The 14,411-nt window shown below is 51.6% G+C and overlaps 1 protein-coding gene across 1 annotated transcript in view; it reads right to left on the bottom strand.

Moving 5' to 3' along the window:
- Gdpd5 (glycerophosphodiester phosphodiesterase domain containing 5) overlaps positions 1-14,411 on the bottom strand; it is a 76,701-nt gene that overhangs the window by 8,413 nt on the left and 53,877 nt on the right. Inside the window, exons 5-10 of the mRNA XM_038313729.1 lie at positions 12,633-12,726; positions 11,923-11,982; positions 5,425-5,523; positions 5,068-5,161; positions 4,531-4,676; positions 832-914 (exon numbers count right to left, since the gene is read on the bottom strand). Of these exons, the coding sequence (XP_038169657.1) occupies positions 832-914; positions 4,531-4,676; positions 5,068-5,161; positions 5,425-5,523; positions 11,923-11,982; positions 12,633-12,726 (576 nt within the window). The remainder of the gene's footprint in view (positions 1-831; positions 915-4,530; positions 4,677-5,067; positions 5,162-5,424; positions 5,524-11,922; positions 11,983-12,632; positions 12,727-14,411) is intronic.

Raw genomic sequence — 14,411 nt, 5'->3', positions numbered from 1 at the left:
CACTAGGGCTGGACACAGTTCACAGAGTGCCATAGTGTGGGACAATCCAGGGCACCATGCTTCCCGCTCCTGAAGACATTTTATCAGTCCTGCCAGAGAGGTATGATGCGTACAATCTATGCTGTCCACACTGGGAGTGGTGACCTCACATACACGGTGCAACTGTTTATTTACACCCTGTGGAATAGTATTTGGTGGCCCTACCTTCTCTCCTCAGGGGTAAGGAGACAGGTTGGTGTGGGTTTCCCCGTCATTTGAACAAACACATATGTTGTATCTATAGATGGAAATGTGTACATCACTTCTGTATGGGCTCTTTTTGCTTTGTTTTTTGAGACAGGGTTTCTCCATTTAGCTCTGGCTGTCCTGGAACTCGATCTACAGATCTACAGACCAGGCTGGCCTCGAACTCACAGAAATCCACCTGCCTCTGCCTCCCGAGTGCTGGGATTAAAGGTGTGGGTCACCACCGCCCGGCTTCTGTACGGTCTCGTAGCCAGCATTACTGTCCTTGTATTCTCTGTACCTCGCGTCTCCTAGCCAAGTGTTTGCACTCTGCCTGGCAGAGAAACATAGGTCTAAATCTTTTTCTAACGTGTCTGTGGCAGGGGCTCCAGGTCCCCACACCTAAACCTGACCCGGATAGGAGTTTGTTCTTTATATTCTAGAGTCTGGCATCAAACTCATTTGTTGCCTGACTGGCATGGATCACCCAAGCCTCTGCCCTCCCATCGCTAAGGCCGGGACAGGAGGGTTTTACCCAGAGACCCAAATGCAGATGCTGTGGGAAGGGAAGGAGGGGTTGCCACCGTCCTTCTGTGCCATGCCAACCTGATGGTGACGTCAGCTTGCAGCCCATACAGCTTCTGCTCCAGGGCCTTCCGGAAGGACATCAGTGTGTGTTCTGGAGCCAGCTGGAGAGGAAATGGTGGTGAGGGTGGAGAAAGGGTCCCTAATGACCCCTCCCCAGCCAGTGGACCTGCTGGCAGCCTGCTGGGAGGTCTGTTTCCCACCTGGCTCATTTGCTGTAGGAGTGGGAACCCTGGTACCCACACAGCTGCTCTGAGACTCAGGTTTTTTTTGCATTTGTTAGGACATGTGTGCCTTCCAGGGGACCTGGGGACACAGGCAGCAGTGTGCTGAGCACGGACCATGTAAAAGCCGGACACAGCGGGATTAGCAAGCAGTAACTCTGACTACGTTACCCTTGCTGCATCACAGGCATTGAGCAAGACTCTGACAGCAAATGGCCTTTTGCACAGGCCTGTGGCCTGTGGCAGTCTTGGACAGACAGAGACGGAGTTCCTAGTTCCTACTGGATTAATCTCAGAGCCCAGTCCTGGTAGAGATCCAGAGATGGGGGAAGGAGAAGAGATGGGGTTTCTGTGGTGTGAGGAGTTTCTTCATTCATCCAGGCATGATAATATTTTCTCCATCTATACACTGATACATAGACTAAAACCCAGACATGCTTGATGCCCAACTTAATAATCTGCAACCCTGATCACCCAGATCAGTTCCGGCCATCGTACTGCATGGTCCTGCCTTGCAACCTTCTGCCTTACAATCTGCAATTCTCCCCCCGCAAGGACCCACCCCATCTTCTGCCTATTGGGGATGTAGGCTCACTCTTCTCTGAGGGCATTTAGCTGGGGAGTGAGATTTCAAGTCTTTTTCGAGTCCATGCAGAATAAATCGCCATGCCTCTTCCTACCACTAGGGGTCAGCACCAGACCAGAGATTGAATTTAGACCGGTCAACTCTAAAGACCGGCAATCGTTTGAGAAGCACACATGAACACACACTTCGTGAGCCTGGACCGTGACATGGAGGGGAGGGCACTGGCTGATAACTTCCTGTGTAGTTTGAAACAGGCGGAGGAGAAGATGAGTTGTGAACGTTCCTAACACAGTGGCACCGTGTGCGAGGTGACTTTGATGTGAGAATAAAGTATTATCCACACACGTGAGGATAAGACCCTGACCTGCAAATATGCACCATTATAATAAAATAAAAATAAAAGCAAGCACAAAATGAAGACCCCCCCCAACCAGGCATGGTGGCACACACCAGTAACCTCAGCACTCAGGAGGGTGAGGTTTGTGAGTTCCAGGCTATTCTGGGATGCACCCTGAGAGCCCGTCTCCAAAATGAAACAACAGACAAAATGAGCCACCACAGGATGCAAGCAGCCAAATGCACAGCTCGGGAGGCTGCCTAGTGACAGCTTTGTCAACAGATAAATAGCAGAAAGGAGAAGGGAGTGTCACAGACGAAGAGGCACAGAGGGGACGTGTGTCAAGCACATGGCCTGCGTGATGTCATCTAGAGCCTGATTTGAAGAAATCTCTACTACAAAAAGATATTTTGGGAGACAATAAAGGAAAAACTAAACTATAATATTAGGTCATGTCAAATAATTGTTAATCCGGGGCTGGAGAGATGGCTATGAAATTAAGAGCACTGGCTGCTCTTCCAGAAGACCTGGTTTGATTCCCAGCACCCACGTGGCAGCTCACACACAATTCCGCTCAGTCCCAGGGGATCCGACACCCTTTTCAGACAAAACAACCATACAACATAAAAATGGAAATATTTTAAAAATTGTTAATTTGGTGGGGTGTTATAGTTACCATTATGCAAAAACAACCATACACATAAAAATGAAAATAAGTACTTTAAAATTATTTAAAAATTTAAAAATTGCTAATTTGGTGGGGGTGTTATCATTATGTAAATGTGTACGTGTGTGTGTGTGTGTATACATGTGTGTGCGTGCGCACGCCAGTGTGTACATGTAGAAGTCACAGGACAGCTTTATGGAGTGAGCCCTCTTCTTCTATCTTTATGTGAGTTCCAGGGGTTGAACTCAGATGCCAGGCTTTCGTGACAAGTGCTTTTCCAAACTTCAGAGCCATCCCGCCCCAGCCTGCTGTTTGTCTTTAAGTCCTTATGTTCCGGGCAGGGTGGCTCACGCCTGTAATCCCAGCACTCGGGAGGCAGAGGCAGGAAGATTGGTAGTAGTTTAAACCCAGCTTGTCTCAAACAAGTAGATCAAACCAAAACAGAAAGTCCTTCTGTGTTGGAGATAAACCCTAAAGCATCCACAAATGATCCAGTCTGATATCTAGGGTTTGCTTCACTACAGCAGGAAAAAACCCAGGAAAGCAGAGAGGCAGGAACAGCAGGGTGTTACAATGCACGGAAGGCGGTAATAGAGTCACCGTCACACGGTACAGCATAGTATTTTTCCACTTGGTGTACATCTTAAATTTTTTTTTCTTTTTACTGAGACTGCCTCACTTCCCTTTCCCCTGTCCTGCAGGGGCTGGACCCACCTGGGAAGGTTGGGTTTTAACTTCTCTTCACAGTAGCAATAGCCCAAACTGGGGCTCAAAGGGGCTGGTGACCCCCACAACACACAATTCCATCCAGTCCTAGGGGATCTGACACCCTTTTTCAGGCAAAACAACCATTCACATAAAAATGAAAATAAGTATTTTAAGAATTGTTAATTTGATGGGGGTGTTATAGTTATCTGAACCTCCGGTCAGATTCCATTGGCTGTCCCTAGGAGGTACCAGGCTCAGTGCCAGCATGGGGTTCAGTGGCAGGGTCCAGCTCAGAAGCACAGGCTGTGAGTGTTTCTAGAAAATAATGCCTGAACCACGGGAGGGCTTTCAGGGGGGGTTGCAGACCCAGCAGACACGTTTTGTGGTGTGTGTGTGTGTGTGTGTGTGTGTGTGTGGTACATGTGTACGCAGGAGCTTGTAGTGGCCAGAGGTTGATGCTGGTATCTTCTTCTTTCCCCCTCCATCTTATTGTACGCTGAGTTGGGGTCTCTTCCTTGAACCTAGAACTCACCTATTGAGCCCAACTGCCTGGAGTCCTGCTGAGATGGTGAAGCCATGCCTCTATTGCAGCTGCCCAGGGGCTGTACCAAGCCCCAGAAACCTAGCTCAGTTCTCCTACGCGGCGCTTGGCACCTCAGGGGTGCATCCTGGCACTGATCTGGACTTTGTCCCTTCCTCCCTCCTGAGTCAACTGTCTTCCCTTAAGTGGTTTAGAACTGGGATCTCCTGCCTCAGACCTGGCCTTAGCCACAAGGTCACTTGCTTACAACTCTTCTGGGCTCCACAGGCCAAGGGCTGGCAGTGTAGGGCGGGAGGCTAAGACCCTCTGGTGTCTCTAGGGCTTCTGATAAGCATTTGACTTTTCTTTCCTTTTTCTTTCTTTTTTTTTTTTTTTTTTTTTGAGATGGGGGTTTCTCTGGAGCTTTGGAGCCTGTCCTGGAAACTAGCTCTTGTAGACCAGGCTGGCGCATTTGACTTTTCTACCAGAAGCCTTTTGGGCTCTCTTCAGGATCCATGCCCACCAGGGTCTCAAGCCTTCTCCTTAGCCCTTCCCACACACTCTTGAGGGGACGTCATGCAACCCTATTGCTCTGCGATCTCAGACATTGCATTCATTCCCCACAGGGTCCTCCCCTGCAATGGCTGCTGCCCAGTCCCACCCTCTGGGGGCACTCACCATGGGGGCGCCCCGATGGCCGATGAGGGCAGGCTTGGGGCCCAGGTCCTTTTTCTCCATGATGCAGGGAGAGGAGATGGTGAGGGGGATCAGGTAGAGGGTGAAGACCACAGCAAAGAAGGTACAAAGGACGGTGACCTGAGAGGCTGTAGACACAGGCGGTGGGGACTTCTGGTGAGTCACCTGTGCAACCCTCACCAGCCCCAACCAGGCCTCGTTGGCCAGAGGACTTCCGGTGAGTCACCTACGCAGCCCTTACCAGCCCCAACTAGGCCTAGTTGGCCAGATTGGAATGCAGAACTTGAAGCTCTTGAGAGGAAGCGAACCCCACCTACGACGTATATACACACGTCCACACAGACATGGGGACCTGGTGGAGCATCTATGAACCATCTAGAGCTGGCCCCCGCAATGAGCACAAAGCTGGCTTCACCTCATGCCCAGGCCACCCAGGTAGAGTCCCAGTAGGGATAGCCTAAGCAGGCCTTGGTATTTGTGAAGGTCAGGATGGGAGGACCCTCTTCAGGGGATACTCACAGGACCGATCCGCACGGGCGAACTGTCCTGCTACGATCCAGGAGAGTGCAGTGATGGCCATCAGGGCCCCTATGTGCAGGAACGGCGCCGTGCCCTGTGTGTGAGGAGAGGCAGGAGGGACCGGGGACTCAAAGACAGGTCCAGACTCTCAGGCCACCAGCATGCTGCTGACTATCTCTCCCTACAAGACAGGCAATCCTGTCTCCATTTGTCGGCTGAGGGAGGACTCTGGGAATTCTGCAATGGGGAAATCCCTCCCTGCTCCTCGCTGAGCCTTGGTGTGGAGAAACAAGAGTGGAGAAGGTGCTGCCCGTTGCAAGGGAAGCAACGCCCCTGCCCCCAGCCTGCCTCACTCACCTGCAGAGAGATCAGCAGCACCTCCCATTCGTCTTCCCACAGCTGGGCCACGGCTGACATGGCCACCACCGTGGAGGCCAGGATGACTACCAGCACCATCTGGAAAAGGGAGGTACCAGATGGGAGGGTCACGGCAGGAGTGAGGGAACTTGTGTTTGGGAGAGGAGAGGAGGAGAGGAAGACAAAGAAAACAGAAGGCCGGTGGTGGCGGTGGTGGCGGTGGTGGCGCACGCCTTTAATCCTAGCGCTCGGGAAGCAGAGGCAGGCGGATCTCTGAGTTCAAGGTCAGCCTGGTCTACAGGAGTGCATTCTAGGACAGTCAGGGCTACACAGAGAAACCCTGTCTCAAAAAAACCAAAACCAAAACCAACAACAGAAACCAAAAGAAGTTCACACGGAGCAAGGAAGAGGAGGGAAGGAGAGAGCCTAGGATGGGCTGAAGGCAGCAGGGGTAACGAGAGAAGAGCTGGGCAGGGAGGGGGCTGGGATCAGACGAGGGGGCACCCCAGCAAGAGCAGATGCTAAGGCGGGGCTCTGCTCATGGTGTTGTCTGCTACACCGGCTGCCCGAGTCTCCTGCATCTGGCTGTGTTCTTCTTGACACAAGATCTTGAACTCCTGATCCTCCTGCTGCCACTTCCCTAGGCTAGGATTGCAGGTTTGCACCACCACGTTTATGCTATGCTGGAGACTGAACCCAGGGTCTTGTGCATGTGCTAGGTAGGTACACACTACCAACCGTGCTACATCCCCAGCCGGCTTCTAATATGTTCCACAGGAAGTGGGGTGCACAGCTGTCATGAGCACATCGAGGTACCTCCAGGGATAGAGATCTGTGGTGACAGACAGCTCCCGAAACCCCACACTAAGCAAGACTAAACTAGGGTTCCTTGCTTCTGTCCTCTCTGGAGCCCTGGAACTCTTCACGGTCCCCCTGCTCCTGTCTGTGGCCACGGGAGACGGCAGGAGCCTCGGAAGAGCGCGTTCTGAAGACATCTTATTACAAGAGGAGGCCGCCAGCGGAAGTTCTTGCAATAAAACTGATTCCCCATAATCCTGATACAATTAAAATTTCATCACTGTTTTTACAGCTGCTGCTACATTACCCATCATGCTTGGCAGCATCGTTGGACGTTCAGAGAGAGAATTTCCTCCCCATGGTGTTCTTCGGTCACAGGGCTAACACAGGCTCACATCGGGACCCCTCCCAAACCTTGCCCAGGAGTACCTGGGGGCCTGGAGTAGACCTGAACTCAGCCTTGGCATTTCTGCTGTTTTTGGCTATGATGGCAACAGGGAAACCCATTCATTCATTCACTCATTCACTCACTCACTCACTCATTCATTCACGCATCCACTCATTCAATGCGAGTCTTGCCTGTGTGCTGAGACCCAAGAAGAGTAAGAATCCAGCCCTGTTGATTGACCTCTTGGCAGGTGCCTGGGGTCCCTACATCTGAGTCACACTCCTGGGTCTGTGGCATTGAAGGAGGGTAACAATTTCAAGGAACTTCTCTGAGCTGGATGGGGACAGGGGTGAGTGCCTCCCCAGGAGAGGTTGGGGACATAAATGAGGACATGCAAGCCAAGTACTTTGTACAGTAGCTACCACAAAGAGGAAATGAGTATTCGATGTGAGTGCCACCACTCTGAGTAATTGTCACCGATACGGGGTAACAGAGAGGAACAAACGAAGCACCCAGGAAAGTGCCCGTCACATACAGTAAGCACCCGAGAAACGCTGCTTGGCACTATGACGACAGACATGTCGTCTGGCATACAGGAAGTTTCTAGAGAACAGCTGGAAGGACAGAAGCTAGCTAGCTGCAAGGAAGAAATGTCACATGCAGCAGCTGCTGGAGAACAGTCTGCACAGTCAGTGCTGCCCGGGTGTCCATGGGGCCCAGCAGGCACCAGCCTGGCTCAGCCACACCCGTGGCCAGGCAGAGTCTCCTGGGCACCAGCCTTGGACTACAGCACAGCCCCCTGGGGTTGAGGAATTAGCACCACAGAGCAGGGGCAGGCCAGTGCTCAGGGTACACCATCACAGCTACGGAAATGGAAGTTGTGACAACACCCGTCAGAAGAGGCCTCTGAGACAGTCCTGGGTGGTGACTGGGCATGAAGGTCATCTCACAGAGGGCCCTTCGGCTTGCCACAAAGCAGCTCCCCCTGTATCTTGACTTCCCTCACCCCCAGGCCCCCTAAACTTCTCCTGGGATCCCTCACAGGCCTGAGTTCTGGGCCACAGGACTCACTGGGTCAGATGCCTCCCTGCCCATTCCTAAGTCCTTCTACCCTCCCCTCCTGGGGACTCAGGGGAACCAGGGACTCTAAACACAGACCAGGATTAAAATGTCCCATAAAACTGTCATCTTCAAAGCAATATGACCTTGGCATAAAACCAGAGAAATAAATGAGAGCCAAGTTCAGAAAGTTCTGAATGCATTAAAGGAATCTAACGGCATCTCAGATTGGAGGGGGAGCGTTGTGCAGGGGAGACGGCTGGGGATACTGGGAAGCATCTCCAGCGAGCTTGGCAAGATCACACTAGGCCCCAAAATAACTTCCAAAAGATTAACGAACATTTAAATGTCAAAAAAAGCAACGCTATATAATTACCCAGTGATATCATAGAAAGATTCTTATAACATCTTGGAATGGGAAGGACCCTTCTAAGTCTGACCCAACATCCAAGGGGCATAAAAAGAGATGACAGAGTCAAGTTTTTGCTATTGTTGTTGGTTTTTTGTTTTTTTGTTTGTTTGGTTGGTTGATTTTGGTTTTTCGAGACAGGGTTTCTCTGTGTAGCTCTGGAGCCTGTCCTAGAACTCACTCTGTAGACCAGGCTGGCTGATTTTTTTTTGTTGTTTTATTTTTTGTTGTTGTTTTTGGAGACAGATTTCTCTGTGTAACAGTCCTGACTGTCCTGGTACTTGCTCTATAGACCAGGCTGGCCTCAAACACCCAGAGATCCACCTGCCTCTGTCTTCCAAATTCTTGGATTAAAGGTGTGTACCTCCTCACCCAGCCAGATTCAAGTCTTTTTTTTTTTTTAAGAATTATAAAAAGAAATCCCAAGGCACAAATACAATAAACAAAGTCAAAAGATGAATGACAAACTGGGAAAAATCTAAATTATTTGTACTTCATCAGTCAAAGGGTCAACTCCCCAGATCTACAAAGAGCTCTGTAAAAATTAACAAGCAGATAAAACCCCAGTGACCCAGGTCTGTGAAACACCGAGTCTCACTGAGCAGAGGGGAAACACAGCCTGCAATCTTGCAAACAGACAACGGTCAAGGAATCAGCCCACAGCTGCGGGTGAGGGGATCCTGCTGTCCCATCCATGTGCTGCCTGGAGAGCATGGGTTGGTTCCGTGTGGCAAAGGGGGCATTTGGCAAGATCAAGATTCTGAAAGTAGCCAGGCAGTGGTGGCGCACGCCTTTAATCCCAGCACTCGGGAGGCAGAGGCAGGCGGATCTCTGTGAGTTCGAGGCCAGCCTGGTCTACATAGAGAGTTCTAAGAGGATACCTAGTGAGATTCAGTCTCAAAACAACAACAAAAGAAAAGATAAAAAGGAAAATACATGATATCATTTTCTCCCGGATCACAGCCCTGGAAAAGGATTGAAAACCACTGGGCGCTAACGGGAGCCGTAGAGATCCCTAGAGAATGAGGAACAAGAACAAGTGTCAGGAATCAATGGGCGTGGCCTTCCTGCACCCAAGAAGGGCTCCGCACTTTCTAAAGAGGGGGCAAGGGTGAGGTGAACTGTGTGTTGTAGGAGAGAACGGGAGGGCACTGCAGAGATCGTGCAGCACTTAGGAGCACCCACTACCCTAGCCGAGGACCAGTGCTTAGTTCCCAACACCCACAGGGCAGCTCACAACAGTCTGCAATTTCAGTTCCAGGGACTCCGTCGCCCTCTTCTGGCCTCTGCAAGCACTGCATACATGTGGTATATAAACGCAGGCAAAACACCTGTGCTCATAAAATAAAAATCCATTTAAAGAAAAAGAGACATCAATGAGATGGCTCAGCAGGTAAAGGTGCCTGTTGCTAGGATGATGACCTGGATTTGATCCCCAGGACCCACATGGTGGGAGAGAAGAACCAACTTCGAAAAGGTGACCTTTGACCTCCACATATGTGCTTTGCACAACACAGACGCACACATGCACGCATGCACACACGCACACAAACACACACACACATACACACACATGCACACACACACACGCACACACACGCACACACACATGCACACCAGGGAGGATAATTAAAATAAAAAGGGAGTGTATGTAGGAAAATTTTCATTGGGCATGATTTTTTTTCATGTCTGAATTATTGGTCACATAAAAAATGAGTTAAGATAAAGCTAGCAGACAGAAATAATAAGGATTCCTTAAATATGTATGTAGAATTTCCAGGCCCTGGGAAATATCCAGAGCCTGGGAAACCAGTCCAGCCTGGATCAGCGCTGTCTGACAGCTCGTTCTGCCTCAAGATCTCACAGGACAGGATGGTGGGAAGAGAAAGGGCCCAGAGCAGGACACAGGTTAGCGGAGGGACCCTGCACGGAACCTCCAGATCTGACTAGCTCTATAGAACTGCAGGCTTCTCCCTTAGGATCAAGCATGTGTGACTTGACCTGCTGGGAGCCAGGCAGAGCCCCAGGAGGTGACCACAAGAGTGCATGCCCCATCCCCAGGTGCCAGCTGGTACCCTCTTTCAAGTGTTAGCTATGTAGTTAAGAGAAGAAAGGACCTCTGGCAGGGGTGCAGGGGCGGGTGCTGGCGGGGGCGGGGAGGGCGCTGAGGAAGTCCTAGAGCTGTCCTCAGGAGAGTTACCAGCGGGGACTGTTCCGTTGTTCTCTTCATCCCTGCAAGACCTTGGCCACCAAGGCCTGGTTTCCAAGGTGCCCCCCACTGCTCATAGACATCTCCTGGTCCACATACCCAACCCATGTTCATGGGTGCCCTGCCTCCCTCTTTCTGTCCCCCGATTAGCTGGGTCCATCTCAAGGGTCCTTTTTGTTTCCAGGCGTTTCTATCCCTTCTTAGATGGTGTGTTTACTCCTAGCCCTGCTCTGGGAAAGAGATGACCTACTTCTCCCTCTACACGGTGGGGCTCCTAGAAGGATGACTCTAGTGACCCAGTCCTATGGCTCTGTTTAAGCAGAGCAGGCATTAACAACCTACACTCAGCATATGTGTGTGCATATGTGTGCGTGTATGTGTGTATGTGCATGTGTATGTGCGTGCATGCATGTATGTGCATGTGTGAAGTGTGCGCATGTGTGTGTATGTGTGTGCGCATGTGTATGCATGTGTGTATGTGCATGTATGTGTGTGCGTGTATGTGTGCATGTGTATGTGTGCATGTGCATGTATGTATGTGTGTGCGTGTGTGTATGTGTACATGTGTGTGTGAATGTGTGCATGTGTGGACGTGCATGAGCATGTATGTGTATATGTACATTTGTGTACACTGTGCGCGCGTGTATATGTGTGCATGTGTGTGCGTGCGTGTGTGCATGTGCATGTGCGTATGTGTGCATGTGTGTATATGTGCATGTGTGTGCATGTGTGGACGTGCATGAGCATGTATGTGTATATGTACATTTGTGTGCACTGTGTGCGCGTGTATATGTGTGCATGTGTGTGTGCATGTGCGTATGTGTGCATGTGTGTTTATGTGCATGTGTGTGCATGTGTGGACGTGCATGAGCATGTATATGTACATTTGTGTGCACTGTGTGTATGCGCGCGCGCACGTGTGTGTGTGTGTGTGTGTGTGTGTGTGTGAATGAGAGTCTGGACCCAACACTGGGGGCAGCAGGGAAGCAATCAGTGCCCATTTAGTCTTCAAGGAGCACCAGATTACACAAATGATAACTGATAACACATATGTTCTAAGGTGCATCTGGGAGAGAGATGACGCTGCCAGGGCTGGGGGAAGACCCTCGCTTGGGACACAAGCTGCACAGGAAATGGGCTCGAAGAGAACGTGAGCAAATGAGGGCCAGAGAAAGGTGGGTGTACTACGGGATGGGAACGACGTCTCCCGCAGCAGACGCTGAGGTGACAAGCCCATAGCAGCAGCCGAACACCATCAGGACCAGACAGGGACAGTCTGGGTCATCCTAGGCACCACCACTAAAACTCACTGAAGCCAGCAGGGAAGGTGGGAGCCAAGCAGAGCTGGTGCTGGCGAGTACATGGCTCAGGGCTGACATGAGCCTTGCACTCATGCTGTGAGACCTTAGGCATGTTGGCTAACCTCTCTGTTTTTTGTTCCGACAAAGTGGAATGTGGCAGAGGGCTGCAAGGGTCAAAGGGGTGAATACGAACTGGGCTGGAGGGTGCCTGGCATGGTAAGGGCACAGTGGAATAGAAAGAACAGTCACAGGGGTGACCCAGGGGAGGGACAGCCCAGGCCAGTCTCTGCATCCAGGCCTCTTCTCCTTCCCCAGTAGGGCAGCTTCTGCTTACCTTGTGTAGCCAGTATAGGTTCATCTGCTGCCCCACAGCGATGTGACAGAGTGCCAGGACCTGGGGAGGGGCCCAGGGGTCAAGCCAAGTGTGACTAGAATGTTTGCCAGCTCTCCTGATGCCCTGCTCCACCATCTTGCCCTTGGTCTGACCCTAGGCAGGCAGCACACCCTCCCCACAGGCACCAGGAATGCCTTAGCCCAGCCCTGTCCAGGCCTGGCCTCCTTCCAGATTACTCCAGGCCTCCTCTAGGAATTCCCCCTGAAAAAGGTCCCTGGGTTTGACACAAAAACTGCCCAACTTAATGCATCAACTGTTTGGGAGATCTAGGCCTTAGGATTTAGAAGCAGACCTGAGCCCTGTCCCCAAGGAGCCCCCAGTGCAGAATGTGGTCAGCCTAAGTCTCTCAGTGTGGAGGACATTGCAGGGTAGGCAGCCCAAGCAGTTTCTGAAAGGAATCTGTGGCAGGTGCCAAAAGTCAGAATGGTTCTTGTTGGCCTGGGGATGGGGGTGAGAAGGGGCTTCCAGAGAGACAGCTGAAGGAGCCTCATAAGATGAGACACTCTCCCTTGGAGGACTCAGGCCTCAGACTCAAGCAGCGCTCCAGGGGTCTGGGCAGAGGCTGTATCCTCACCCCATAGACCAGCACAGGTCACGCCTTCCTCTAGGAGTAGAGTCACATGAGCCCAAGGGAGCCCCTCCACACATACCAGAAGGCCTGCGATGTACGTGAAGGCCGCAGCTGTGGTTACGAGGATGGGCACGGACCAGTCGCTCCAGTAGCCCATGTGGTTGTAGAGGTACCTGGTGGGGAGAGAGGGGCAGAGGTCAGACCTCCGCCGGGCCACTGCCCAGTCAAGAAGCTAGGATCATCTCAGTTCTCACGCAGCTGCAGCTGGGGAGCCACACGCGAGCCCTTCCCATCCCATATGGCTATTAGGGCTTTCCCTTATCTCCAGCTATGATTACTTCTGGAGGGCACTCAGAAAGCAAGAGGCAGAAGAGCCCAGAATCGCTGTTCTGAAAGCCATTAGACTTCCTGCCCACTGGCCCCCGCACCTGTGTGAACATGTGTGAACAGCAGATCTGAGATGAACACCCCACCCCTGCCGCCCTCAGGAGCGTGGTCAGCACAGCTCTGAGGGACGATCACACTCTGGGATCTAATCCCCACAATGCCTCTCGCCGGCTCATAAGACTCTGGAGGTGACAGGCATCATAGATTCTAAGAGGCACTCAAATGGCAGTGAAGATGTGGAGCCTAAGAACGGATAAGATGCAACTCTCTCATCCACTCACCTGTAGGATGGGTAAGAGAAAACCCTTCACAGGGCTCCGGGGAATGAAGGGAGGGAGGCGTGCGACAAGGACGTAACAAACTCTCCCTAACAAGAACATCCACTGAGACCAGGAAAAACGCTGAGAAAATGTGATTTTTTTTTTTTAAAGCAGCATGTGACTTCTTGGACTCGTATGCCATGGATAGCCAGCTTCCCATTAGTGGGACGTCATGGCCTGCAGTGATTCACTTTATAAACTCACATGAAAACGAGAAAACGGACACATCTTTTTGCATTTCTGTCTCCCTAGGTTGGGTTGCTATAAACAGAATGACAGGGTAGAAGGAGTGAACTTCTAAAGGGTCCTGAAGGATGCAGCTTAGCTTCTCGCCAGAATGATGACTCACTCTCAACCTCCTTGTGTGTGTAGGGAAAGAGAGGCTCAGAGGATAAAGTAATTCGCTTGGGGTATTAAAGAGTGAGCTAGTGTCAGGACACATAGCGGTAGTCTGCCCGGAGGAGGCGGGGACATCAGGAAGACTCTACAGGGAATCAGCCTCCCTAAGCCTTCCCAGGGCCCTGCTCCAAGCCTCCTACCCCGGGGGGGGGGGGGGGGGACAGATCACAGTCTCTGTTCATCTTATTGTACAACTTGGGAAACCGAGGCCCAAAGAAGGCGAGGAATTGGCCCTGGAGGTACTCCTGAAAGGTTTTCTGGTCTCTCTGGCCTTTCAAGTGTGGTCACGTTGGCAGGAAAGCCTCCGGGATAAACACACACTAGCCTACCAGGTGTGTCCAACCTGCAGCCTGTGGGCCGCATGCATCACAGGACAAACTCAGTTTCCGTAAAACATTGCTTGCAACAATCCTACCGCGTAGTTCTCTGGCGTGAATTCTGTCGATGACGGCACTGTGTCTCAATGTCAAAAGGATGGACACTCCTGGCCCTAGGTGGCTCTCCTTGCCTACGCCCAACCAGTGCTGAACCTTGGTGCAGGAAAGAATCCCAGAAAGTCAAGCGAAGCTCCGGCCTCCCAAGAAACAGTTGGCAGGCAAAGGAACTGCAGCTCACAGGCAGGCCTCTGTGGCTGCCTCCCAGACAGGGTTGGCATCTGCCGAGTCTTCCCAATGACAGAGAGCTACTGCGGGTCAAACGGCCACCACTGATCTGTCATCAGCTTGCTGTGTGACCTCACAGAGGCTGTTCTA

This window comes from Arvicola amphibius, chromosome 12 (genome assembly GCF_903992535.2).
Source record: "Arvicola amphibius chromosome 12, mArvAmp1.2, whole genome shotgun sequence".
NCBI classification, from domain to species: domain Eukaryota; kingdom Metazoa; phylum Chordata; class Mammalia; order Rodentia; family Cricetidae; genus Arvicola; species Arvicola amphibius.
This window is presented reverse-complemented; position numbering and strand designations above follow the sequence as displayed.